Source organism: Tympanuchus pallidicinctus, unplaced genomic scaffold (genome assembly GCF_026119805.1).
Source record: "Tympanuchus pallidicinctus isolate F22 unplaced genomic scaffold, pur_lepc_1.0 scaffold20, whole genome shotgun sequence".
Lineage (NCBI taxonomy): Eukaryota > Metazoa > Chordata > Aves > Galliformes > Phasianidae > Tympanuchus > Tympanuchus pallidicinctus.
Window position 1 is genome coordinate 3,880,947 of NW_026294722.1, and position 27,021 is coordinate 3,907,967.

Consider the following 27,021-nt stretch of genomic DNA (forward strand, 5'->3'; position numbering starts at 1 on the left):
CGGTTCCCAGCGAAGCTGGATGATGAGCTCAGTGCAACGTTAAGCTATTGATGTGCACGGCGCAGCAAGCTGTCGTGTTAACCGTTTCCTTGCCTCTCTTTTCCTCTCTGTCTGTCTGTGCGAAGGTCGGATGTGTTCACCGGTCGCGAGGGAGCGCGGAGCCAGGAGCTGCTGAGTGTGCTCATCTGCTCGTGCACTGGACCATGGACTCATTGAGGGTGTCTCAGGTGTGAAAATGTCCAGCAGTAACCGGGAGTTAGTGATTGACTTTGTTTCCTACAAGCTCTCGCAGAAGGGGCACTGCTGGAGCGAGCTGGAGGAAGAGGATGAGAACAGGACTGACACTGCAGCAGAGGCAGAGATGGACAGCGTCCTCAATGGGAGCCCATCCTGGCACCCGCCTGCCGGCCACGTAGTGAATGGAGCCACCGTGCACAGGAGCAGCCTGGAAGTTCATGAAATTGTTCGAGCATCTGACGTGAGGCAGGCGCTGAGAGATGCAGGGGATGAGTTTGAGCTGAGGTACCGGAGGGCTTTCAGCGACCTCACCTCCCAGCTCCACATCACCCCTGGCACGGCGTACCAGAGCTTTGAGCAGGTAGTGAATGAACTCTTCCATGATGGTGTGAACTGGGGGCGCATCGTTGCTTTCTTCTCCTTCGGAGGGGCTTTGTGCGTGGAGAGCGTGGACAAGGAGATGCGGGTACTGGTGGGACGCATTGTGTCTTGGATGACCACGTACTTGACCGACCATCTAGATCCCTGGATCCAGGAGAATGGCGGCTGGGTAAGAACTGCTCTCCCATAGGGATGACTCCCTGCATCCTAGCTCAAGGCCAGCAGCGGTGCTGGCCAGATCAAGCTGCCTGCAGTGATTGTGCCTGTGCTCGGTCTAGACCTTGCAGGAAGGGCAGTAAATTGGTACGTGGCCCTTCCCTCTGCGTTCTTAATGCTCTGCTGCAAGAGGGTCAGTCCACTGATGGTGGAAACAAAGAGTTAACGTTCTGATTTGTCCTCCTGCATCCCTTTTTCTCCTCCTTCTCCCTGGCTGTTACATAAGAGACCCATTTTCCAAGAGCCTGTGGAAATGTAATGTCATCCAAGCTTGTTCTTCAAATGGGAGCCCTTGCTCTTGGGCATGTTCCTCGTGTCATTTAACAGCAGGGAGTGGAGCTTCCTCCTCTATGTGCTCAGCAGTGTTCCAGCCCGGCCCTGTGATCTGGTGGGGTAACAGCTACTTCTTCATTCTGGAGATGGGACGATGTCTGCCGCTGCCATCGCAGTGGAGTGAATCCTGCAGCAGCTCTCTGTGGGTGGGCAGCTGGGAGCAGCCCCTCACAGCACGGTACGGAGCAGCTCTGTGCCAGGGAGCTGCTGTGTCTTCAGCTGCTCCTTGCTTGGCTTGGAGCTGTATTCCCAGCCGCCCTGAGCAGCACACTGAGTGCTTTCAGTGGTTAGGTATTAACATGAATAAGCATTTCTTCAGGAAGCATTCTTGAAATGCTTGGTCTGTCTGTGCGGGACGGCATGGGATTGCCAGCAGGAGGTATATAGCCTGCAGATGTTTGAGTTTTCTCTTTGCTTCTACTTCTGCATCTTAGTGATTCCCTGCTGATGTAACCTTTACTGGTGCCCACTGGAAAAGAGTTCGTGCTATCAATCGTTAGCATCTAAACAGTGGGGTACTGCCTCCTTTGCATGCGTGCTGTGGCCTTTTAGCCTTATTCATCCCCAGCTCCCAGCAGCCGGCCGCAGGGCAGGATCCTCAAGGCCAGCTCTACGCCCTCCTGGCAGCTGGGACGCACAGGGGCCCTTCAGCAGCACCAGGACCATGGGGAGTAGGTGCACCCAGGGAGGGAGCGGTGCACCCAGCGTGCAGGAATCCCTGGAATGTGGCCGCCCTGGGGCACTGCCTGGGTGGGGCTGCTCTGAAGCTTGGTTTCGATTAATAACCTGGGATCTGCTGGCTATTTTGGCTGGCTTTGTCTAGCCCATTAGCTCTCTCATCGTGCAGATAACGCTGGCCAAATGCTGAGTTCCTTGCCCCCCCCCCCCCCCCCCTCCTCCCTCTGCCTTTGGCTTTTAAAGCCACAGATTAGTCTTGGAATTGAGTGATCAAATTGAGGTTTCCAAGCTAGTGTGGCTGTTGCTGTTAGTGACGGATTGGGTTGTATCCTGGAGACCTAGGCGATAATGCAATCTGATTTTTTGTAAATGAACTCTCTGGGGGATTTAGATTAAATCACTGGTGGAAAATCACTGGTCTCTGCTTGTAGGGAATGAAATACCTCCTCCCTCTCTTCCCCACCCCCAATCAACTATCACAGTTAAGACTCTTCAATTTTTTTGTGTGTCTGTCTCTAAATTCATTGTTTGTAGCAAATATTTGTTCAAATAGATTGCAGAAGGGCCAGGACTGCCCTATCTGACCCACCCACCCACTCTGCCTTTGAAGATCTCTGTTAGCCTGCTCCTCTCCCAGGGGAGCAGCCTTGCTCTCTCTCCTCCCAACCTTGACTGGGGTTCCCGACCTTGCTGCTGTGTGTGAAACAGAGCTGCGTGCTGCATGGGGGCCGTAGCAAGGGAATCCAACCCAGCAGCCTCCAAAAAGCAGGCTTATAAGCTCCCCTCAAGTACTGAAAAGCCACATTGAGATCTCCCCGGAGCCTTCTCCAGGCTGAGCACCCCCAGCTCCCTCAGCCTTTCTTCATCAGATGCTGTGTAGGCTGCTGAGTGCCTGTGATATGGCACATCCATGGGATGCTCCCTAGGCCCTAACGTGACTCCTGCTACAGGGAGCAAACTGCCTGGGGCAGAGCAGCCCCTCTCCTGCTGCCCTGTTTGGTGCAGGACTGCTCCCAGCCTTCCCAGGAGGTGCAGTGGGTAAATCCCAGGGTGGGGGATCAGCCAAACAAAGGAGAACAGAGGATGGTGGTGGGAGTGAGGGTTGCCTTCAGAGAGGAGTGCTCAGGCTGCCGAGTGCTGGACTATAACAGCTTTCCAGATAAACCATTTTTTGAAGGGGAAGTAACGATAAATCTTGGTGTATAATATCAACGTGGGTATATTTTGCCATGTTTACTGGCCCTGCCTTGGCTTCTCCATCACTCCACAATCTGCTACTAGGAAAACAAACACACAAGCAGAACTTCAGGGGATTTTGATAGCCAGCCCTGGGCTGAAGAGAGCTGCTGCCTCTGTGACTCATCAAAACCAACCAGCGTGTGTTCTGGAAGTAGATGCTTTGAGCAGGACTGAATCCCCCTGGCTGTGAACTTTAAACAGTGAGGCCAGTGGTGATCTGCGGCATCAATGGGGTGTGGAGAAGTCTGGTGAGAGGTCAGACATGAGAGGAGGAAACGCAAGGTGAATGAAAAAGTGCCTGACATGCAAAGGTGCATTGGCCATGCCTGATGTGTTAAGAGGGAGGGAGCTGAACAGTGACAATGTTGGGTGACTGTGTTTCCTTTGAAGTTAAATGTGCAGACTAGGGCCTGCATCCAGTGCTGTGGAGGGCATGGGGGTAGCTCTGTGCACACAGAGGCAAGAACAGGATAGGTGGTGGAGGCCAGGGCTGAAAGTGTGCAGGGTCTCTGTTATCAGTCTGTAACTTCTGAATCCTGACAGTCCAGGCTGGTCTGGAGCGGTCTATTCCCTGTGAGTCCCATGCTATCAGTGCTCTGTGGCCATCAGGGCTCCATGTGCTGAGGCAGACACGTTGTACTGCTCTGCAGTGGACTGGAAGCTTGTGGTTCTCTTTGGGGAAAACCCTTAGAAGATGTCAGTGTAGCGAACTCATTTTCTATTTTCTCAGGTTTTTTTTCTTGAATGGTAGGAAATGACTCAGAGTGCGTCATATGACAGATTGCAGCTGGGATTTCATCCCGTGCTCTTGCTCCAACCTTCTCAATGATCTCAGGTTAAGAGCTAGACTCCCATTCAGCTCTTCAGAAATGCTTTTTGGCCTTGTGCTGCTTGTCTGGATAAACTGCACACGTTTTCCCCCTGCACCCAGTGATGCTGGCTGCCCCTTTCTGCTGCCGCTGTACCCTGAGATATGCAGGGGAGCAGCATGAGGTGTGCAATGCACGTATAGAGTGGCCCAGCTGCACGCTGTGCCCTGTGGGGAATGCAGCCACCTCTGGGAGAGCACTGCTTTCCAAAGCTCTGCTGTTTTGATGAATGAATGACTCTAGTAGTACACGAGGTTTTGGGACACCCAGGCACTGTTGATCTTGTTTGATCTCTCAGCTCAGCTTTATGTGTTGGCAGAGTTTGCTGTGGGATGTGACCAGGCAATAAGCAAGGATGCTGTCTGCTTTGCCTTCAGTGATTGTTCTATGCTCTGGACCCCTTGCAGCTGAGATGCTGATCCCACTGTCACCTGCTTGGGGTGAAGAAGCACTGTCCCCAGCCAAGTCCCTGCTATCCCTCACCAGTACCAGGTGCTGCTGAGGCAGGATGGCAGAGCACTCCAAGTGGCAAGAGCTGGAGCTCTGGGCTCTGCAGCACTGGCAGCTCCTCCAGCTGGCTGGGAACCGGGAGTCTTTTCTGCAGTGCTCTCCAGGAAATGCCATTGGAATGACTTCCACTGCCGCTTCCTGCCCGGCCACAGCAGCATTCCTGCCGCTAGACCGTGAAAGATGCAAAAATGTGCTTCCAGAGCTCTGCTTTTCACCCCTTTTGCTCTCCTTCTCTGGGGCCCCGGCCTGTTTTCCTTCTGCCCCTGGGCGTGTGGTGCAGTTTGATTACGTTCCTTAGATCTGTGATTACAGCAGGCGCCTGCAAGGCAGAGCTGCCATCTCTGAGGCTGGCGCTGGCTGTGACTCAGGGCAGCCGCTTAACCCCGAGCGCTGCAGCACAAGGGGATAGCATTTCCTCCCCTCCCAGGGGAGCCTGTGGGAACTCACACTCGTAAAGCTCTCTGAGATGCTTTAATCCGAAGAGCCGTGGCTTTTAAAAAGCACCTGTGAAATTATTAACAAACTGTTCCTTACTGCTCTGTGTTCACAGCTGCTCTGGATAATGCTGGTCATCTTGATCATCCCGCCCTTGTGTAGAAGGGAGCCAGGTCCTTCCCTCAGCACAGCCCATGGTAGCTGCTGTGGGGCACTGCATCCCAGCCAGGAGGGCTGGGAAGGAGCAGCGTGCTCTGCAGCATTCTGAATGTGTCCGGAGTGCTCAGCTGGGAGCAGCTGGGTGTTCCTGTGTGTGTTGTCCATCTCCTGCAGCACTGATACTCATACAGCCCACACCAGGCATTAGCATGGTGCCATGCTCCAAGGCCTCTGCTCAAGCTTCTCTCCTTTCATTTCTACCTACCTGCTGCAGGCTACAAGCATAGCCCTTTCCTGACAGCACAAGGAGTATTCATCCAGCAGCTATTTCCCCACTAAGAGTGAAGCCAGAGCATTCCCAGAGGGAAGGGGAGGGCTGGGTATCAGTTGTACAAGTGCAGCTGAGCCGCTGAACTGAGAGCCAAGGGGATTGATGGTGGTTTCTGACATGGCAATGCGAAAAGGAGTGGGAGAGGCTGCCCTTCCCCTCTGGTGATCCCAGAAGGGGCTGTCTTGGAGGTGCTGCCTTTCTTCCTGGATGATTCAGGGTGAAAGTACACTCAATTCAGGGTGGCTGCTGGCTCGGAGTGGCAGGAAAGCAGCCACGTTCCTGCCCTTCTGAGAGGGATGTTGCCCTCAACCACTATTGTTCCGACTGAGTAAAGATGAAGGGTGATAAGAGGCATGAAAGGGAAGCAGTGTTCCTCTGTGCCAGGGCACTCCTTGGCTGGCTGCTCTGCCCTTGGACAGGGAAAGCCGGTCCCTCCTCCCTGTCTCCACCTGAGAGGGCGTGCAGAGAAGCGATCGCTGCTGCGAGATCTCTGAAGTTGTGTCAGGATGTCCTGGGGACACCCAGGGTTTCATCAGAGGATCCTGAGAGCTTCCCCTGCACGGCCTTGGCTGGTGGCTGTGCGTGGGGGCTCGGCTGGGGCTTGGGGGTTGTCGGCAGCCTCCAGGTGGGACACAGCATGCACTGCAGCACAGGGAGGTCGTGGGGGCCGGCGGGGGCCAAGCCGTTAGCAGATGGCCCCAGCTGGGGTTACCGGGGAGCAGGTGTGGGTTTCGGGAGGCAGTGTTTGAAGAGAGATGTCAGTTGTGAACCCGGGGGGGGGGGGGCTGAGCCGCAGCTTGCACGCCAGGGAGCTGTGACCTACTTGTGCTGTCAAAACGTTCCTTTTAGGGTTGTTTTTGGGTTGTTTTTGTTGTTTTGTTTTTTCTTTATTTTTAGGTATTTTGCTTATTTTATCTTCACGTTTAATTTAGTTAGAGAAAATTAAAAATAAAATTAAAAAAAAATAAAAATCCAAGGGCTGAGCAGTGCTGGGAAGGACTGCCTCCAGGAGGGAACGCCTGCTGCAGCTCCGTGCAGCCAGCATCCCTCCTCCGCCCCTGCCTTCCCTCGGACACGTGCGCACGTGTACCAGCCCAGTGCTGTCTCTCAGGATCTCTTTAATGGGAAACCCAGTGCACTCAGCACGGCTGTGTGCCTCCGGGGTAGCGAGGGAGGGAGGAGCGGCCGCGATTCAGAGCATTAACCAGAGCGGCTCCTGCGGGACTGCGGGAGCGCTGCGCTGTCCTGCTCTGCCCCCTCTGCCGATGGAAGCTGGGGAGCACGGTGTGGGATCTGCTACCGGCTCGGCAGCAGTGGTTGCTCTGGCTCTGTCTTGATAGCCGTTAACACGTCGTGTACGAGGAAGGGCAGTGAGATGTGTTCAAGCAAGGGGAACGTTCAGGGGTCTGTGATTCCCCTGGGGAGAGCTGCTTGAATTTATTGCATTATCCTCCTTCCTGCTCAAGCTTGCATTTCAGCTGTGTCTGCAGACATAGCTCTTGATTTAAGTAGATCCAATTAGCAGCTGGCTGCTGGCATTGGCTCAGGGCCGTCACCCTTGGGGTCAGGAGCCCAGGGCATACAGGCCAGGCTCACCTATGGGCACAGGGCTGCCTGAGCTGGGCTGGGAGTAGGGCTGCCCCACTGGCTTCATGCTGCTGGAGCTGCTGCCAGCCTGGGGCTCTCACAGCTACCATCAAACACTCCAAAATGCAGCTGCTTGGCAGCATGCAGGGCTCAGAGCAGGAGCACCAGAAGGGAGGCAAGAGCTGCTGAGTGGTCCTGCAGGGCCACCCAGTGACACAGTGCATGCTGCCTGTACCCGGTCCTGTCCTGCAGCTGGACTGCGTGCCCGAGCAGAGGTGGCTGCTGGAGCTGCTGTCAGTGTGGTGGTTGCTGCTCCAAGGAGAACAGAGCTTTCCTCCCTGCTGCAGGATGAAGGGCTGTTTGGAAAGCCAAGAGAAGAGGCTGTCGTGTAGCTGGCTGCGTCTGTGAGCAGCTAATGCCGTGCTCCAGCGGAGCAGGGCAGCTGTTGGTCCCATCTGCACGTTGCTGTGCTTTTATTATGACTTAGGCTGCAGAAGGTCGGGGACCTCACGAGCGTTGTGCAAGAGGAATGGTGGGTGGCAGGACGTGGCACTGCTGTGCATGAAGCTCGTGGCCTGGGCTGGGACGTGCAGGCAGGGTGTGTGTGTGCGGCCCCGGGCAGTTGTGGGTGACATAAGGCTTATGTGCTGAGAAAATGAGGGGTTGCTACCTGTGAATGGACGACCGCAGTGGTGCTGTAAGTGCTTCCATCCTGGAACACTGTGGCTCAGGAGCGTATTACACTTGTCAGAGAGCTAATGTCTTTTATTAGAGCAACTGACCTCATTTAGAAGCTTCCAGTGCACCAGCCAGTGATTATTTCATGCAACAGCACATATGGAGGAGCCCAGAGCAGAACATAAAGTCCTCTTCTCCTGCTGCACTGTTCTCGTACGTTTGCTGTATCAGCTCTGTCCTCTGCTTCTTCCCCTCGAGTCGGTGAGGATTTTGCTATAAGTGGCTCCACAGGCAGAATTATTTGAGATTTCATGTGGACTAACAGGAAGCGAAAACAGAATGAGCACATCTTCCTCCTCTTCCTGCCCCTCCACCCTTTCCCCTTTTTCATTCAAGTGCCATGTAAAGAATGCTGCAGCCTTGTGAGGCGCTCGGGATGCGGAGGGAAGCAGGGTGTGCTGCTGGGATGCTGGGGATGGGTGACTCCAGGTAGGACAGCCGGGGAGCAGGCACTGCGAGGAGTGCAGCCAGCACCACTCAGCAGGGCCTCTGGCTGGGGGTAGGGCTTGTGGCCAGGTCAGTTGCTGGGGAGAGCTGCGAGGATCACACCACAGCCCAGGGTGAGGGGAGCGTGGCTCTGCACCTGGGCACACGTGAGCACAAAGCATCGTTGGCACGGGGTGCCGTTGGGGAGAAGCAGATAAGGTGAAAACAGAGCTTTGTTCCCTGGGCGCTGCGGGAGCACGGAGGTGCTCTCCCTGTGTGCCAGGCTCGACCCAAGGAATCGCCGTGCAATTAAAGCAGGAGCATCCCCTGCCCCCGGAGCGTGCCCCTCGCACAAAAGGCGGGCAGGCTGCTGTGCCTGCCGGGGTTCAGACACCATCTGTCTGCTGGGGAGAAGCATCAGAGAGAGACCGTCTTTCCTTGGACTATTCGGCCTAATGCTCTTCGGAAAACAATCCCATTCCCAGCAGGTGCTAATCTCTTGAGTGGATCCGGCTCAGCCCACGTGCTCTTGGCTGTGCCTTTGTGCCGTGGGCTTGCGGCTCCCCGTGCCCTGAGCCTGCTGCTGGCCTGGGCTCCCGCACCCTTGGGAGCCCTCAGCCCGGTGAGTTCTGGGAGAAGCTCTGATGAAAGATGGATGCAAGTAGATTAGGCACTCGCACCGTCTCCTGCTTTAATACACATTAATGTTTCAGCAGATTTCTGAAACGGGAGAGCACAATTCCCTCCCCTGCATCTCTTGCTGCGTGCAGCAGTCTCTGGGGCAGGGAAAGGGGTTACAGCTGTCTTCCGAGCCCCTTTCATGTATTTGGAAAACGCTAAAATTGTGCTGAATGGTGTGGGGTTATTGCAGGTTCCCTGGAGCTGGTGATGAAACCAGTTTGACAGGAGGCTGCCGCGGCGAGGATTAGGGCTGGAATGTGCTGCTGAGGGTTTGTTTCTGCTTAGGGAAGAGCTGGCTCCAAACCCGGCGTGCGCTGAAGCCCTGCAGGTTCGGCGGGGCAGGGCTCGGTGCGGGGCTCAGCTCGTCGCCCTGCGGAGCTGCGGGTCCATCCGCACGCACAGCCCCGCAGCTCTGCGCCCCGAGCGGGCGGGCGGCATTCCCGGCCATTGTCATGGAAATCGGCAGCTGCTTCCCTGGAGGTCGGCATTTGCATAACACAGCCTCGTCCCCGGGGCGTGCAGCTGCGCTGTGTCCGTCCCCACGGCCCTTCCCCATCCCCAGCCCGGAGCTGAGGGGCTGGAGAAGCTCAGAGCGGCGCCTGGATGGCAGATCTTGGCACGATGCGCGCCGGTCGGGGGCTCAGGCTGTGCTCCGTGGGGTGACACCGCTGCCCTCCTTTGCGGCCTGGGCTGAAGATGGGGCGGGACGGGGGCATCCCTGCTTGCTGTGAGCCTGGGGTTGAACCTTCTTGGATAGTGGGGCATTGGGGACCTCCAGATGGCTCTGGCACATTCAGGGACCTGCTGCACCCGCCGTACCCACTGAGCTGTGTTTACAGGATCCCACTGGCAGCCTTTGGGAATACTCATGTTTTCCATTTTTCTGAACGACCTCAGCAGCCTCCCCCCCCCCCCCCCGTGCTTCACCTACAGGTTTGCACATGCCAGTCCCATGCAGTGAGCTGGCAGCCCACAGGGGCTCTGGGAACAGGTTGCTGCCGACGCGAGGCTTTGTTCTGCTGTGCACTGAGCTGCTGCCTTTCTTTCTGCACGCCTGTCTCCTTTCTGAGCACAAAACTGTTCCCAGCATCTCATTAACGAATGTCTGTTTGCCCAGATGACTCCGCTCCTGGCCGTAACCTCTTAGCAGTGACACAGCTGTACTTACAGCTAAGGTACAACAGAAACAGAGCGCCTTGTTTTCAAGTGAAACATTGCCTCGTGATGAGGATGTGTGGATCGGGAGTCAGATGCTGTGGGTCACGCTGCTGGCTCATGCACAACCCCAAGCAGAGCACTTAACCTCGCTGCACCGCTTTCAATCTGCCTGGGAGCGGTGTGGGCTCATCCCGCAGGAGGTTTCAGAGAGAGCCAGCTCATTTTTCATCAAGCACAATAAGGTTCTGAGCTGGGAAAGCCTTTTGTGTGGGGCTGCCTCAATAGGTGCATGCTTGTGGGATGGAGCGCAGGTGGGGGCTGTGACGTGCAGCTGGTGCTAGCAGCCAGGCTCTGCTCTGCTCCGTGCACACAAAGCACAGCCTTGGTGGCAGTGGGACCCCATCGGTGTTCAGGGCACAGGGAAGCCTTCTGCCTGCTGCCAGGGTCCCCGTGTCAAAGCTGCACCACGTGGCCCTGGCTCACTACGAGCAGGATCCTGGGCCTGGCTGCTTCTCAGCACCTCAGTGCCTGCCACAAAAGGAAGCCTGGGGTACCCGAGGTGCAGCTGCCCCTTCCCCTCCTTGCAGGGGAGCAGATGGGGATTAATTGCTGGCATCTGCTGCCTTCACCTCCCTTCACAGCTCAGTGTTACTGAATCCTCTTTCCCAAAGTCTTGCAGCTTATCTTGAAAGAGGAACCTGGTCTGTTTCGCTCGCCATGAATGGGATCCAGTGACTGTCGTCCCCGCTGTTCATCCTGTGCTGCTGAATGAAGGCAACTGGCCTGGCGTGTGGAGCAGCAGGAGTCTGAAACTCGGGCTCTTCCCCATTTTCAGGCCTGTCCTGAGTGCTATCTCTGCTCAAGCTCGAATCTCCTTAACGTGCTGTCAGACCCAAGACAGAGAGCACTTGGAGTTGAACCCATTCATGTTTTCCATTTGCTGCAGCCTGCCGGTCTGTGTTTGAAGGGCTGCTGCACCCTTCTTGGGGGCAGCATTTTGAGGTGGGTGGGTGGCAGTTTGAGTCACTTCATGAGGTCCCGAGCCTTCTGGCTGCTGGCCCAGGAGAGGCTCTGCATGGGGCGGCACGGGGCGCATGCAGCAGGAAGCTGCAGCAAGAAAAAGGGCTGTCCTTCCTGAGAGCTTCAAAACTGGGGATTGCCTCAGCGAGGTAAAACCTCTGCTGTTTCCTCACTGCCTGGGCCAGAGCATCCCCTCTGTGTCACAGGGATGTGACGGGGTTGGGGCAGTGGAACGGCCTGTGCTGGGGCCGGAGATTGTGACACCGACGTGCTGTTGCTACCATAGTCCTCCTTCTGAGCAACTCAGGAATTCCAAATATTTCCTCTCAGATAAAGGTGACTGGGGGAGGCCAGGATTATCTGGACGTGTCTGGACAAGCCTCAAAATCCAAACACGAGGCCAGAATGGTCAGAATTGATGCTCCATCGGAGTGCTGGACTTCAGGCGCAGAGTGGAGGAGGTGTGGGGTGGGGTGGGAACCCAGCAAGATGCTTTTCCCTAACCTTCAACCCCCCCAGGCTGGGAGAGATGAGGCTTCTACCTGTTTTTGCCACAGCCCTTGCTCCAGGATTGCTATTCCCAGGGCACACATCCGGGATCACAGCTGTGCTCTGTGGCAGGACGGATCCCCAGGCCCCTTATCCATGCTGCAGTGACCCCAGGGGAAGGGAGGGGGTCCTGTCCCATCCCCCCCCCCACCACACTCAGCTCCTATCCCGCTCTTCTCCTGTAGCACCCGATAGTTCACCATATGCATTTATCTCTTCTTCAGCAAACACTTCCTTTTCTTAGAAACAGGCTCTCCAAAGCCTGTGCTTCTTGGAATTGCCTTTCCCCAAGCTGCGAGGTACATACCAAAGAAAAGGGAGCCTCAAGGGATGGGATGCTGTCCTGTCCCCCCTCCGGCCTTGGGCCTTCTCCCTGTGACTCTTTTTTCTCACCCTTGTGGGAGGCTGTGGCTCAGAGGTGCTACCATCTGTGTGGCCCCTGGCACCTCTGTGGCCTCACTGGGTACACTGGGGACATCTCTTTCCATGCCCCAGGAGGACGCTGAGGAGCAGGGACAGAAGCACTTGGCGCTGGGCTCAGTGGCACCTGCCTTAAGGAATATCTGAGCAGTGAGACTTTTTTTTCTAGAGAAGATATCTTGATGTGCACAGCATCTTTCTTTTGACCCGAGTGCAGCTGCAGCATGGAGTGCTTTGTGTGCAGCTGGGACGTGACCCAGGGGATGGAGCTGGGGGCCACAGCACGGGGGTGCATTGGGGCTGCTCTGGTCAGTGCTGTGTCTGCTGTCCTGCTCCCTGTACCCACTGGTTCCCATCAGTTCTTCTACTTGCCACATTCTGTCACCACTCCTCTGCTTGTCACCACCTATCAGCAGAAGGATTTCCTATGCTGTAATTAAAAATATCCCCTCCATTGGTTTAGGCTCTCCTCTCATCCATCTCTATGTGTTTCCACAGCCTTCCTACTGAGACTGCTGAGCAGAGCTGGGAGCAGCTGCTCTGGGCAGCACCTACACGAACCAGTGGCTGTCAGCTGCTGGGTGGGAGAGCTGTGTGGCCAAACAGGGGAAGCAAGACAAGCTGCATGCATTGTAGTGCAGCACCTTGATGTGCAACAGCTTGCTGTGCAATGCAAACGTGTGGCAAGGTGAAAGACCAGGCAGGAATGCTGTCCCAGCCTTGGAACACTGTGGTGAGGCGTGACACCAGCACAGTGCCAGCCAGGCTTATCTCTGCTTTTCCAGAGCAGCTGCTTACTGGAACTGCATTCACTTATCAGGGAGCAGAGACCTCGCTGGGAAGATGGCTCAAGGTACAGCACTGCCAGCCCCTGGCTGAGGCTGAGCTGCAGGAGGTCCCAAGGCCAGAGGTACACAGCCTGTAGCCCTGGGGCTCCTGCTCAGCTCTGATAAACCAGTGCAGTGAAGTTCCCTGCGGCCTGCCTTGTTGCTGACCACAGGGCCCTGCACTTATCCTTGGTCTTGCAGGGTGATATCCAGGTCCTTGGCATTCTGCTTCCTCTTGGTTTTGCAGGGTCAGTGGTGCAGGGCAGCAGCACTTTGCTGCACGGTGACATCTGCCCAGTTCTGGCTGTGGCTGGGGATGCAGGGCTGGAGAGGCCGGCTTGGCTGGGCCAGGCTGGAGCAGCTGCATTCCTGGGCTGGTGCTTGGCCACACTCCCACAGCCTGGGGGAAGGCAGGGCTTCTTGTCCAGCTTTACAGCAGCAACTTGCACAACCCAAGTGCAAAATGCAGAGAGTGCTGCAAGGTGACCCAGAAAGGACAGGGGAGCAGAGGGATCGTGAGGCCCTGGACACAGTGACGCTTGCGTTGCGATCCTGGGCTGCGGCCATGCTGCTGCTTCTCAGACTTCAGTGGCAGAGTGCAGCCTGACACCGGCTCCGTTTGTCTCCTGCAACGATCACGCTTTGATGCTAATTTTAGAGCCTTGTGGTATTCTCCTTGAAAATCTTTCCTGGCATCGACTTCTCTCATGGCCAGTCCTGTGCTTCCCCCCCTGTCCTGTGTGCATAATTCAGAGCAAGGAAGCACACGGCGTCTGTCATCCGCTCGGTCCCCACCAGTGCTTTCCTGCCTGTGGGAGCCTGGCAGCCTTTCTGTCAGTAGGGCGGTGAGGCCCTGGCACTGCTGCCCAGAAAGCTGTGGGTGCCCCATCGTTGGAGGATGGGGCCCTGGGCAGCCTGAGCTGGGGGGGGAGGCAACCAACCCGTGGCAGGGGTTGGGGACTGGATGAGCTGTAAGGTTCCTTCCAACCAACCATTCTGTGACTCTGTTTCCCGGGATGCCTTTTCCAGCTTTGTGTAGGAGAGCCCCAAATCGTCACAGCCTGCACTGTGGCTGAGGAGTGGGCAGCAGAGGTGAGGGAGCCCTGTGAGCTCTGGGATTGAGGGCCGGCTGTTCTCCAGCGCCCCAACCGCCCTGCTGCTCGCTGCTGGCACTGCAGCCCCATTCCTTCTCCCTGCTCACCGCTCTCTTCTGCCCACAGGAGCGCTTTGTGGACCTGTATGGGAATAACGCTGCTGCCGAGCTGAGGAAGGGCCAGGAGACCTTCAACAAATGGCTCCTGACCGGGGCGACCGTGGCCGGAGTGCTTCTGCTGGGATCCCTGCTGAGCCGCAAGTGACCCCGTGGTTGTGTCCCCTGGCACCAGGACGGCTGCGCCTTCACCGCCACATCCACCACCCAGCTCCCGAGCACCACCACCACCACGGGGCCCCCACCCCGCTCCACGGAGCTCCTTCCCTTGCGCCGCCAGCTCCTTTTATTGTAGCCCCTCTCATTTACCGTTCCGTTGTGTTTTAAAGGCGCTGAGAGCCATGCAGCACTTCAGCCAACAGCTCCCAGTGCTGGGCAGATCCCACCAGTAGTGGCTAGAAGGTGTCCCAGCCCTGCAGGATCCTTTAGATCACTTTGAAAAGAATAAACAGACTTATTTTTGCATGTGTGAGTGCGTGCGTGTGTGTAGATGTGTCACTAATATAAAGTTCCCCAGCCAGAGCAAGGATCTGGGCTCCAGCTTCCAGCAGGGTTCCTGCTACCAGCCCTGCCCTGCTGCAGCAGCCTGGCCACCACAGGGACAGGGCTGAGCTTTGCCATCCCTGTCAAATCTCTCGATTGTCCCCTGCTCGCCTGGCACTGCAGTGAGGCAGAGGGCACTGGGAGAAGGCTGATGGTGAGTAGCCCCAAACTTGCCTGGCAGCCCCAGAGCCTCTGTCCCCTGCACCTACACCAGGCACAGAGCTGTACCTCCTCCTCTTAACCCCCTCTTCCTCATCCCCCTCCCTTTGCTCAGAGTTGCTGTGTGGCACTGCATGCCCTCCTCTCTGCCCCACGTCCGTCCCTCCCCACGCACCCCACGCCAGGACCCCGCTTCGCTGTTGCATTGGAGCCGGGATGGAGGCAGGGGAATTGAGGAGCACTTCCCCTTCCTGCAGACACACAGCCAGAATGGGGGGGGGGGTGGCACAAGGGGCTCACCTGTGGGACCACAGCATCCCAGCAAACGCAGGAGCACGAAATGGGTGTAAAACAGCCAGGGGATCAGGACCCCACAGGCAGCAGACAGCACAGGATGAGGCTCTTGTACATCCCTGGGACCACAGCAGGGGAACGGCTGGGGAAGGCGAGAGCCTATGGGACCAATGTAATGTAGAAGCCAACCCCAGAGGTGGGAGCAGGGCTGAGCGGGGGGCAGAAGCTGAGGGCCGGTGGCCACATTCTCCCAGCTGCTGCTGGTCCCCAAAGCGCAGGCAGTGGGGTCCCTGCCCTGTGGTGTGGCTGTGACGGATGTGTGAAGTGACAGAGGTGACCACACTGCTTCCTCAGGAGCAACTCCTCATCCCTGGGAGACCACCAGGGCCCCCCGGCTGTCCCGGTGGGCTGGGCTGTGTACATAGCGCCCGCGCTCTGCTGTACATATCCGAGTAGTTTTTATTCATTTGTGAATACTCTAATGCTATTTTTGTTATCTGTACGTCTGTATTTATGTGTGGTGCCACGCTCTGCAGAGGGCTGGGGCCGGGCTCCGCTGCTGATGGAGCACTCGAGAGAGAGGGGTGTGAGTGGGGTGTCCTCCAAGCCCCGCTCCCCGGCCCTGCGGGGCGAACGCTGAACGCTTTGGTTTGCAGGTGGAGGTGAGCCCACAAATAAACTCTGTGATTGGAGCTGGTGCTGTGTTTTTTGAGTGTCACACTGCGGGGCTTCATGCAGGGCTGCCCTGTGGAGGGGGGGAGGGAGGGTGGGCAGAACAGGAGCCGAGGCACCGGGCTCTGTCCCCATTGGGGTGGGGGTTACAGCTGTGCCCGGGGTTGCTGGGCAGGGTTGGAGCACACACAGGACCGGGGCACGGTGCTGCCTGCTCCCCATCCGGCACAAATCCATGCTCAGCTCTTCTGCTTCTCACTGGGATCGGGCTCCTGTGTCCGTCCTCGTACTGTGCCCCCACTGCCAGGACAACGGAGCATAGCTGGAGGTACCCTGGTAACCCCTGCTGGGCTGGGGGTTGCTCTTGAAGCCGTAAGAAGGGGAACGCAGGGCTCGGAGAGGCAGATTGCTGCGGAGCCCGGCCACGGAGACCCCACCTCGTCCTTCATCCCCTCCGTTGGTTCTGCGGAGCCCCCGAGCGCGGCGCTGCGGGTGGATGCTGTAAGCCCGGGGCTGAGCGCTCCCTGCTCCCGGAGCCACGGGCACGGGCTCCCTCGCGCGGGCGAACCGGGAGCTGCTCGACGGCATCGCGACACGAGAGGGCTGCGGGACCCCCCGAGCACCTCCTCAACTCAGTGGGACCGGGGGGGCACCGAAGGCACCGGGAGGCACGAAGGCCCGTCCCCACGAGCGGGTGCCGCCGTCCCCACGGAGCACCACGCGGTAATGCGGTGGTGACGGCTCCGTGCGGGGCTGGCAGCGGGACGAGGCACACACAGCCAGGCTGAGCCACACTGCCAGCTTTAATCCCAGCCGATGGGGTATAGGACCCACTGCTCAGCCGAGGCTGTGAGGGTATAAGATGCCAGTGGGATGGGGAGAGGGATGGGGATGCAATACAGCGTACAGTGCCAGCATCTTCCCACGCAGATGCAGGTCTCAAGGCTTGTAGTGCAGGTCTGTGGCGATGAGCACGAAGCCCTGCGTGGAGAGACGGGTAAGAGAAGGGCATGGTGGCACAGGGACAGGGGTGAGGGGACAGGGGTGGCACCCACCTTGTGCAATGACAGGCGTGGGTGCAGCAGGGTGATGCCATGCGGGGTGGGCAGCGGGATGCCGGGACGGAGCCGCTCTGCAGGGATAGCAGAGCTGTGAGTGGAGTGGCACAGGGATGTTGGGGGTTCAGGAGGAAGGGGACACAGCACTTACTGTTGGCCCAGGGCACCCCAAACAGCCACAGCCCAAACTTCAGCATGTTCTCCAGCTTCTCCACCTGTAGGACATCCATGAGCGCAGCCAGAACATCTCCCTCAGCCCCTGGCCCCATGCAGGGTGTTGTCCTCACCCCCCCCCCCCCCTCCTCATCCACTTGTGGCCCCATCACCACCACTCACCTGCAGTGGGCCCACGTACGACATCACCTGCACCACGCTGAGGCTGAGAGGAGAGAGAGGAGTCAGCATCAAGCGCAGGGATGGGGCTGTCCTCTCCATAGGGCAGGAAGGGGCTGAGGACTGGGATAGAGTTTGAGCAGCAGGGCAGTGGGCACAGGTGAGAATCAGGAGAAGGATGGAGTCGGAGCCGATGACACGGACCCAGGGATGGGAATAGCCAGAGGTGGAGTGTGGGGTCAGCTCAAGGAGCCTGGACACAGCACAGGGCTGGGGACTCACCTCTTCAGCCCCACTGTGCCCCCCAGCCTGTTCCCAGCAATGGTTGGCTTCCCTGTCACATTGACATCCTGCAACAAGAGGAGAGGTCAGAGAGACCGGAGCAGCGCCAGCATCGATCCCGCACGGCCCCAGCATCACCTCGTGCCACCCAGCACGGCCCCAGCACACACAGCCCCCAGCCCCAGTGCTGTGGCAGCCTGGCACTCACAATATTCAGCAGAAAAGCAGGGACTCGGGTGGCATTGGGCAGCACCACGAAGGCCTCAGCAGAGCCGAAGAGAGCCCCATGCAGGGCGTTGGGATGGCAGGAGAGCAGGGGCTGCCGGCGGGCCCAGAGGTGCAGCTCCACAGGGCGGCTGGGGAAGTGCTGCTGCAGCTGGCAGAGCGAGGGCAGGGCTGGCACCGAGCTGCCATGGCACTGCCAGCACCCAGCAGCACCACAGCCAGGGAGTGACAACACAGCCCATCCTGCCCACATCCCAGCTGCATCCCATCCTATGTCTCATCTTCCTGCATCACAACACAGCTATGTCCTGTCCCAGCTGCATCTCATCCTGAATCCCATCTCTCCCACATCCCACCCTATGCCTCAGCCTGCCTGCACTCCATCCCAAACGTCCCATCCCTCCCACATGCCTTCCCATGGCCTCATGGCCCCCCCCCCACGCCCACCTGCGGGGCGAAGCTCCCCATGCTCTCTGTGTTCAGCTTCAGGGGGAAGCGCCGTGGGAGCTGAAAGGCAACAGAGGTTGGGGTGATGTGGGGGCACAGGGGCACCACGGCCAGGACCCCAGGGGGCAGCAGCTCTGCCCTCACCCGTACCATCTCAGCAGTGATGTTCCTGCGCAGAGCTCCGGCTGTGAAATACACAAAGGCTGCAGTGTTGGCGACGAACTCGGTGACAGCCACCAGCAGCATGGGCTCCTGCAGCTCAGGCAGCTCCACAGGCTGTGCTGAGAAAGGGCTCTGCCACCGCCCACGTACCCCAAAGAACTCTCCCTGCGAGGACAGACACAGGGATGATATTTGGATTGATGAATGTGAGGCCCAGCCCAGTTCCATGTGCGATGGCTCTACCTTGAGGTCAACGTCCCCGTGCTGCTTTGTGATCGCTGGCTGTCCCAGCAAGGAGAGGTCAATGGCAGCAAAGGGGTCAAGCTGAGCAGACACTGCAGGGTGGGGGGGACACACAGGGAATGAGCCAGACCCTCGTGTCCCACCAGCCCCCAGTCCCACTGCCCCCTCTCCCCACCCACCTCGCACGTTCTTCAGGCTGTCCTGCAGCCTGCCAATGCCCTTCTGGATCTCGACACAGAGCTGGAAGCAGAGCAGAGCGTCAGGGAGGCTCAGGGTAGGGGTCCCTGAGCTCCAGTCCAAGGCACAGGGGCAGCACTGGAGTCACCAGCCGAGCTCACCTGCTTGTTGAGCTGCTGCCTCAGGGTTCTCTGGAGCAGCGGCACCAGGAGGTTGTACAGCCAGCTGTGGGGCACAGAGCAGGCGCTCAGCTCACCTCCCCAACACACCCCCGAGCCACAGCAGGAGCAATGGAGTGACGGTCACCTCTGTCCCTGGTGGAACTCCAGATGCAGGTCGGTGCCGCGGGCGTCACAGCCGGCAGCCCACATGGAGGGCTGGCCCTGCTCATCAGCACCCAGCCCCAGCAGCACAGCCACCGCCAGGTCCCTGATACGCAGCCGCAGCGAGCCGCTGTCCTGCCTGGGGATGGCACAGCTGAGCACGAGGATAGAGGTGGCCCTGTCCCTGTCCTCACATCCCGGCCCAGCGAGGACTCACCAAGCACCCAGCTGTGCTCGCCAGGTGGCACTGAGCTGGATCCGGGCATGCTGCACTGTCAGCTGCACACCCACATCCTCAGCAAAGTCCACGGTGGAGTCGTTCATCTGCAGCTCGTGGATGTGGATCCTGCACACAAGGGGTGGCTGGGTCTCAAAGCAATGCACCGGGGATGGGGAAAAGGGACAGGGTTGGACGTGGAGATGGGCATTGAGATGGGGATGGGGAGGGACATGGAGATGCAGACAGGGATGGGGATGAGACGAGCACACATGGGCAGCTCTTACTGAGGCACGGTGTAGTTGAGTCTCCCCAGGAATGGGGCCTGGTAGGAGCCCTGTAGGTTCACATCGTGCTCCTTCTGCAGCAGCGAGCGGAGCAGATCCAGCCCAAAGCTCCGGCCTGGGGCAAAGCAGGGAGCTCAGGGCTGGCACAGGGGCACCCAGAGTCCCTCCAACACCCATCCTCAGCATCTGCGCGTGGTTCCTAAAGGCCCCACCACCACCAGCACAGCCCAAGCAAGTGCAGACACCTACCATATTCCAGAGCGCTCCGGGTCACCCGGCCCTTGATACCAGGGCTGGAGGTGGAAGTGGGCACGCAGGCAGCCATCAGGAGCAGGAGGCACAGCCACATCCCCAGGGTTGCACCGCTCAGCAGGTGGACACGGGTTGGGAGACTCCCACTGGCACCAGAACATCTGCAGGGCCTTGGAGCTGGAGCAGAGCACATGGCTGAGAGCACCCAGCCGACGCGGAACCCCCAGCATCCCCACCAGCTCAGGCCTTATATCGGGGCACATCGACTGACATCAGCTCCCGTGCGCACATCGGGGCCACCGCGGTGCTCCAGCCACCAAAAGCCCAGCCTTGCCCAACGCGTGAGTCAGAGGGGAAGCCAGTTCCCCTGCTGTTCCCCGTTTGCGCCTCTCCTGGGAGCGCAGGAAGGAGAGGGTCCCACGCGTCGTCACTTCTGGCTATAGGCTGCACGGGGACGGGGACACCACCACAGCCCTGCCCTCGTGTCCCAGCGAGAGGGGACAGCACACAGGGACGTGTGGGGACCCAGCAGGGCCTCCGCGCCCTGCCTAAGGACAACTGAGGAACAGGAAGATGGGACAACGTGGGCCTGGGGATGGGTTCAGCCTTTGTGTAACCATTCCCACCTCAGGAGGGTTCTGGGTCATACAGGGTCAGGGAGCCCAGGACACGGCTGACAGCCCCAAGCACAGGGTGACGGGAAGGCAGGGCCAGTCAGAGCGAGAGCAGAACTCTGTGGTCCTGCTGAAAGCCCCGGCGGGCGGTGAGGAGCTGAGCTCTGAACCCACTGCAGGCAGGGAACAGCCCACTCCCATCCAAGGAAATCCCCCGCGGGGATGGGGCAAGGGGCTGCATGGGGGGGATGCTGCTGGCCCAGAGACAACGAGCGGCCAGGAACGTGGGCACACACCCACAGCCCGGCTGCAGTGCACACTTCTTGGGTCTGGGGTCCCACCCTGGCATTGTATGGGACACAGACCCCTGGCCAACCGCTGCTGAGCAAACCACAGCCCCATACAGTGCACCTTAAACCTCTTGCCCTCTTCCTCTGGGCACCCATAGCTGCGTCCCCTAGGCCAACCCAGCCACCAGCACCATCCCAGCACCCCAGCTCGGTGCCATCCTGCCCCTCCGACCCCAGGTGCCCCATGCCCATCCTCACCGTGGCCAACAGGGGCAGCAGGTCCCATGGTGGGTCCACTTTCCTTGTGAGTGGCAGCGGGCAGCAGGGACCTGTGACGCCAATGTCCATCCCGGGGTGGACGGGCTGGTTGGACCGGAACATCACCCATGTCCCCGTGTCCCTAATCCCTTCCGGGATGAGTCAGGCACCCACCGCAGCACCCAGGACCTGTTGGGTGCCCGCAGGGGCCAGGCCCTCCCTGGGGCTTTCCCACAGATGCCGGCGTGGATGCATCCGGCACAGCGGCACGTGGCAGCACTCAGCCCAGCCCTGCTGGCCTCATCCCTGCCCTCTGTCTCTTCTCAGCGGTGCCCGCCCTGTGTCCCTGCCACAACACGTCCCTGTGCCTCAAACCAGGAGGATGCCACGTGGCGATGGCACCGAGCAGGGTGGGAGCAGAGGACTGGGACAGTGGGAGCGGCGACACGCAGAGCTCCGCTCCCCATGGTGATACACGGAGAGACCAGGGCCAGAACCCCATCAGGCAGTGCTGAACCCCCCTCCAGGGCAGCCCCCGCCCGGGTTCGGCCGTGCAGTGCGAGCAGATACCGGGAGAGGGAACCAGAGCTGCGGGAGCAGAGTGCTGGAAAGGGATCGGGGAGGTGCTGGGAGAGAGGCGGGACAACGAGTGAGTGCAATCCCAGGGACCCGCTTCCCACATGCCCCGCTGCTGGCATCAGGTGGGCTCGGTTGGGCCACATCCCAGTTCCCTGCATCCCTCGCTCTGCTGGGAGGGACTGGTTGTGCTGGAAAAGTGCACACACAGCTGTGAAGGCAGCACTGTGCAGCGGCACTACTGGCCACACACAGGGATGGGACTGCAGGAGCGATGTGGGTCCCATATTCCCACTATTCCCATCCCAACCAGAGTGGGACACACAGCCATCCCCTCATCAGGGGCACAGCAGAGTACCGTGGGTATGAACACCTGGAGTCAGCCTGGGGGATGCAGCTGGAGCTCCCAGAGCCCGGGTTGTCCCCCAGCCCTGCAGGCTGTTCCAGGATACACCACACCCAGCGTGAGCACCCAAACCTCTCCAGTGCCACCGTAGTTGCACAACCGTGTCCAATGCAATTTCCTTCACCAGGAACGTTGCTCATGCCCTGACCACGATCCCAGGGTGAGCAGCAGCTGCACGGGCAGCGCCACAGCATCCCAGGCACAACAGCTGCTGCCGCAGCTCCAGGCAGCACGTGGGGAATTGTCCCACGCAGTGTCCCCTGCCCAGCTGCTGGAGTGACTCACAGGTGACAGCATGTGAGTCATGGGAGAACCACGGGCATCCCTGTGGGGAAGCGGGGCGAGGGCAGGCCCGGGAGTTGCCCGACAACGGCCCAGCTGCAGCTCAGCCCTGCCCCGAGGTGAAGGGACCCAGGTGGGCTCGGAGCCCTGAGCCCGGCACCCACCTGCAGGGGGCAGCTCCAGGCCTTGCTGCTGTTTCCCACGGCGACAACAGAAGTGGGAGCCTCTTTCTCTCCAGCCCAAATCTTAGCCTCAAACCACGCCAGAACCCAGGGCAGATTAAACAGCAGGACATGATGGTCTCAGGGCAAAGCCACCGGCTCCGCAAGCACGGTGCTGGGACAGGGATGTGACATCTGCAGTCCCAGCGGCGCATCGCAGAAAGCCCCAGCCAGCAGCCTGCACCCCAAACCCCCCACCAGGAAGCTGTGGCCGCCCCAGGGGGAAGCAAGGAGCCAGCCCAGAGCCTCCGGCACCGCAGGGTGCACAGGAAAACCCACGGCCAGCTCAGGATCTGGGAATCCAGGTGCTCCCTGCTCCATCCCAAGGTTCCCCTTCCCCAGCTCACCCCGGGACGCCCCAGCACCACCACCATAGCCCAGCCCCAGTGCTACCACACCGCGTGCAAACAGCCCACACCAGTGCAGAATGGCTCCTAGTGGTTTGATGCTCCGTGTCCAGACCCCCCTCCCTACCCCCCCCCCCACCACCACCACAGCAGCCCCATGCAGTGCCACCACGAGGAAGAAGCTTGCCTGGTAATCAGGGCTTGTTTAATAACAAAACTCCAGCTATTGTAGAACAATATTCTCCAGCATCATTGTAATATACAATACAGGGAATGCTCTCAGCAATCTGAGAAGGTTACGAGCCGCGGCCGTCGGCTCCGTAGGGGCGTCCATTCCGTGCACTTCGGCACAGCCCACAGCTGCCGGTCCGGTCCGTGCGCGGGGGGCCCCGTTCGGGTCCGTGGAGGTCTCTCTCAGCGGCACAATATGCGGTCGGCAGCGGCCATGCACGGAGCCTGCAGAAGGGGAAGCGGGCGGTCAGCGTGAACGGGGCTGGCACAACAGGACGGGGCACAACCGGAGGAGAACCGGGAGAAGCGCAGAGAGAATGGGAACGTGACCCTGGGGTCGGGAAGGATTCGGAAGGGCTGCACTCACCTCAGGAGGCTCAGCAGCAGCGGGGGGCCGGGGAGGGCCGGGCTGCAGCGCCAGCTGCAGGTCCCAGATGTAGTCGATCACATGCTGCAGGAGCTCCACTTTAGAGACCCTCCGGTGCCGCGGCAAGGTGGGCACCAGCGCCCGGAGACGCGAGTAGCAGCCCTTCATGTCATACAGCAGCGCGGCGGCCGCCTGCTCAGCAGCTACAGCTCCCGGGCCCGGCCCACAGCGGGCGGCTTCCCCGGGCCGCACGGCTTTCAGCGCCCCACCGGGACCGGCGGGCAGAGGCGAAGGAACGGCGGCAGCGACCTTCATGTCGAGCGGCGGCGATGGGACCCTGCGGGCGGCCGTGGGAGCTCTGCGCTGCGCAGCGCCAATTATAGAGCGCCGCCGACGGGGGGGCGGAGCCTCGTGGCGAGCGACGACCAATAGCAGCGCAGAGGGGGCGGAGACAGCCGCGCCAGCCCCATTCATTCGCCCCGACCGGCAGCGCCTTAAAGGGTCCGCAGCCTGGAGAATGGAGTTAGGGGGTGCTCAGAAATGCGAAGGGGGTTCTAGGGGGTGCGGGTCCTCTCAAGGTGCGGGATACAAGCAGGCACCGCCCGTCCCGCCCCGCCGTAGTCCCATCGGCAGTGACCCCGTGGCCTCCGGGCGCTGTGTCTCCCTGCACCCTCCCGGGATCCTCGCATTCCCGGTTCCACTCAGCCCAGCGCACCCTCTGCACCCCAGGACACGCAGCCCCGCGCTTCCCGCAGCCTCTCTCCCTCTTCTCCTTCTTCTCCCTCTCCCAGCCCTGCCGACCCCACGCGCTCACTGCAGCCCCCAGGGCCCCGTGTAGCCCCCCCCCCTCCTCCCGCCTCCCCAGACCGTTAGACGCCAGGGCCGTGACGTCACCCATTCATAAAACTCCGCGCGCTGTCAGCGCGGCGCCGCGCGGGCGGTGCCCATGGCGACGGGGGCGGAGTGGGGCGAGGGGGGGGGGGCACCTGCAGCCCGACCCGGGAACGGGACACGGCCACCCCCACGGAGACACGGGAACGCGGGAACACGGCCACCCCCATGGGGACACGGAGACACCCAGCTCGAGGCGCCGGTGAGCGGCACCTGGGGCCGGTTGGGCGGTGGAAACCTTCGTGCGGTCTGAAGACGAAACAGAAACCCAGTCCCTGCCCTAAAGGGCTTCCGATCTAAGCGTTAATTAGCGTTAATGATCGCTACCTTAGCTCACACCTGCAGGGAGGTGCGGTCACGGCTTTGCGGGGGCCGGGCAGCACCGAGCGGGGCGGCTGCGTGGGGACCCCCCCCCTTCCCCCGGCACAGCTGCGGGCCTTCCGGGCACCGTGCGGGCAGCGCGGACAGGTGGGTACGTAGGTGTGTGCGCACATGCACGAGAGGTTCACACGCACAAAACCTCGTAGATGCACACACACATGCACGTACGTGGATGCAGAAACACGCGTGGACAGACGCACGTGCATACAGCAGGTACGCTGTGCGGGGGGTCGGTGCGCAGGCGTTGCTGTGGCTGCAAGGGGCCGCGCCGTCCTGCCCTCGTGGCAGGGGTTTGTTGTAGGTCAGACCCCCCCCTCCTCCCCCCTGCGTCCATCCCATGGCTCCGCGCAGAGCCGCAGCAGCCTTCCCTGGATCGCAGTGAGTTAAAGGCCTCCCCTCATCCTCCTCCTCTGCAAACAGGGAGCAGTCCTGGAGAGCGCTGCACACAGAGGGCCTTTAACCCCATCACCTTCGGCTCTGCCCTGCCAGCCTGGCTGTGAGAGCCGCATCCCCCAGTCCCTCCATCCCTCTGCCCCCTCCACCCCCACCCCGCCGCCTTTGTCAGCACCTCCAGCCCTCTGTCACCATCCCTCTGTCCCAGTGCGGTTCCCAGGGTGGGCACAGCTCTGGGGTCGCCCCCTCCATTCAGAGCCCCGCGGAGGGCCTGGTGCTGCCCGGTTCCCACCACGGCTCTCAAAGCCACTAATTAGCCCCCATCTGGCGGTGCTGGCCTGGCCGCGGCGGGGAGGCCGAGGACATTGTGCACAGGAATGCCTTTCAGCAGAGCCGGGCGCCCGCCAGCTGCACCGCCAACAATACGCCACGGCTGGGATGAGCCAGCCCTGAGCATCGGCCACCCCGGGTGGTGAGGGGACAGCGATGGGTGTCCCGTGGTCGCCCTATTCCATTAGGTGGCTCTGAGGGACCCCCCTTGGCACGTTGGGGTGCCGGGGATGCCAGCCCTGCACCGCTGCCTCGGCCGCAGTTGGGAGCGGGTGTGCCGGTGTCTGCGGGCAAGACGGATGGCTTCATTTCCATCTCAATTCTGGGAAAGGGGCACACGGTTCGGTAACAGCGGCCTCGGCCATATGGCGCTGGCGGGGCGCAGCCTGGCCGGGATTGTGGCTGCTTTGCGCCGAGTAGGGGTTGCCCAGCAGCAGAGCACATCAAAGCCTCCGGCCGTTCCCCCCACCGCGGCACCGGAGGGACCACACAGGGCACAGCTGCACCGCCTGTGCTGTGGAGATGATGGGGACGCTGCCACAGCCCCATGGCAGCACCCAGCCTCGTGCAGGGCTCCGCAGCTTGGCTGCATTTTGGGGGCTGGGGCTTAGGATGGATTTTGCAGCCCCTAGGCCAAGCAGCAGCAGCAGCGTGATAGACTCAGGAAGGACAACGTGTCCCAGTAGCACAGATCGGGATGCAGACACACGGCTGAGCAGCACGGACCTGCATGGATGCACAGATCTGCAGACACCAGGATTCAGGCTGGCTGTCCTCCAAGCGAATGGAGGCCCCAGGCTGTGAATACACACCCCAAAACCCAGATTGGGGCTGTGCATTGCCTCCAGCTTAGCCATCCCTACCATATGGCTCCTCGGCACCTCACCCTACCCTGAATAGGGCTCCTGGCAGAGCAGGGCACTGTGGAGCTCCAACCTTGCCGTGTGGCCACCGGCACCCGTTACACAGCTGGAGAAGGGCTGAGGCCTGAGAAAAGCCCCCCTGCGTTCCCCTCCCACCTTCTCCCTTCCCGTTCCCGGCTCCATCCGCTGCAGCCCAGACCAGCTGGAGCCAGGCGGCCCTTCCTGGGATTTATTCCAGCTTCCTGCCCCTCCTCGCCAGCAGGCCGGGGATGGGGCTGCTCTCTCCTGCTTCCTCTCCCAGCTCACAGCCGACGGTCAGGCGCCGGCACTCCGTGGGACCCCGGCTCTCATCAGCAGCACCCCCACAATCTGCACTAGGCATCTCCGTCCCCTGGTGCTGCAGCTGGGCTGGGGGATGCTTGGACAAAGCAGATGCAGTGGAGTGCTGCATCCAGCACACATCCCCACATCCCTGCTGGGTAAAACACATGGTTGTGAGCGGCAACCCCAAGCAACAACACTTCTTAACTCCATGCTTGGCATCTGAACCCCCTTTGCACCCACAGCCCATCCCGCCGGGGCACAGGGCTCAGCTGCAACCCCTGGCAAAAGGGGCGCATGCCCACGGGCATCTGCATAGCTTTCCAACCCCAAGCTCCACAGCTGCAGCAGGCTGGCTCTGTCCTGTCCCCCAGCTCCACGCATTGAGGTTTCACACCGGAGCCGGGGCGTTTGCATTTCCGTGTCCTCCCCCTAAACCGGAGGGACCCTGCGGGGAGGGGAAGGTGGCCCAGACAGAGCGGAGCCGTGCAGCCTCTGCAGGACCCAGGTGCAGCACGGGCGGCTGAGCCCGGGGCCGCCCAGGCGCCAGCTTTGCTCCCAGCTCCTTGCAG

The 27,021-nt window shown here is 60.2% G+C and overlaps 3 protein-coding genes across 5 annotated transcripts in view; 1 reads left to right on the forward strand and 2 right to left on the reverse strand.

Annotated features, from left to right (window-relative positions):
- Positions 1 to 15,692, forward strand: part of BCL2L1 (BCL2 like 1) — a 17,784-nt gene extending 2,092 nt beyond the window's left edge. For all 3 annotated transcript variants that reach the window (XM_052683823.1, XM_052683821.1, XM_052683824.1), the window contains exons 2-3: positions 126 to 787; positions 14,015 to 15,692. In XM_052683823.1, the coding sequence (XP_052539783.1) occupies positions 236 to 787; positions 14,015 to 14,152 (690 nt within the window). In that variant the 5' untranslated portion in view covers positions 126 to 235 and the 3' untranslated portion in view covers positions 14,153 to 15,692. The remainder of the gene's footprint in view (positions 1 to 125; positions 788 to 14,014) is intronic.
- A 251-nt stretch (positions 15,693 to 15,943) lies between these two features.
- Positions 15,944 to 21,170, reverse strand: LOC128080975 (bactericidal permeability-increasing protein-like). Its single transcript, XM_052683836.1, has 16 exons — positions 20,841 to 21,170; positions 19,676 to 19,855; positions 19,427 to 19,541; positions 19,140 to 19,268; positions 18,906 to 19,061; positions 18,761 to 18,824; positions 18,602 to 18,662; positions 18,423 to 18,514; positions 18,168 to 18,344; positions 18,018 to 18,077; positions 17,554 to 17,721; positions 17,346 to 17,413; positions 17,067 to 17,109; positions 16,882 to 16,945; positions 16,728 to 16,804; positions 15,944 to 16,653 (listed from the first exon to the last, which is right to left on the reverse strand). The coding sequence occupies exons 1-16, from the start codon at positions 20,968 to 20,970 to the stop codon at positions 16,612 to 16,614; spliced, it is 1,626 nt and encodes a 541-aa protein (XP_052539796.1). The 5' UTR covers positions 20,971 to 21,170; the 3' UTR covers positions 15,944 to 16,611.
- A 1,685-nt stretch (positions 21,171 to 22,855) lies between these two features.
- ID1 (inhibitor of DNA binding 1) lies at positions 22,856 to 23,759 on the reverse strand. Its single transcript, XM_052683833.1, has 2 exons — positions 23,271 to 23,759; positions 22,856 to 23,128 (listed from the first exon to the last, which is right to left on the reverse strand). Exons 1-2 carry the CDS (start codon positions 23,742 to 23,744, stop codon positions 23,087 to 23,089), a joined length of 516 nt encoding a protein of 171 aa, XP_052539793.1. The 5' UTR covers positions 23,745 to 23,759; the 3' UTR covers positions 22,856 to 23,086.
- Between the last annotated feature and the right edge of the window lie 3,262 nt (positions 23,760 to 27,021).

Coding starts and splice junctions, on each gene's coding strand:
- LOC128080975 (XM_052683836.1), bottom strand. CDS start 20,970: ATGGGTGATGTTCCGGTCCAACCAGCCCGTCCACCCCGGGATGGACAT. Junction 19,269..19,426: donor CTCAACTACACCGTGCCTCA/GTAAGAGCTGCC, acceptor CCTTGTGTGCAG/GATCCACATCCACGAGCTGC. Junction 18,345..18,422: donor ACGGGGACGTTGACCTCAAG/GTAGAGCCATCG, acceptor CTGTCCTCGCAG/GGAGAGTTCTTTGGGGTACG.
- ID1 (XM_052683833.1), bottom strand. CDS start 23,744: ATGAATGGGGCTGGCGCGGCTGTCTCCGCCCCCTCTGCGCTGCTATTG. Junction 23,129..23,270: donor CTGCTGCTGAGCCTCCTGAG/GTGAGTGCAGCC, acceptor CCCCTTCTGCAG/GCTCCGTGCATGGCCGCTGC.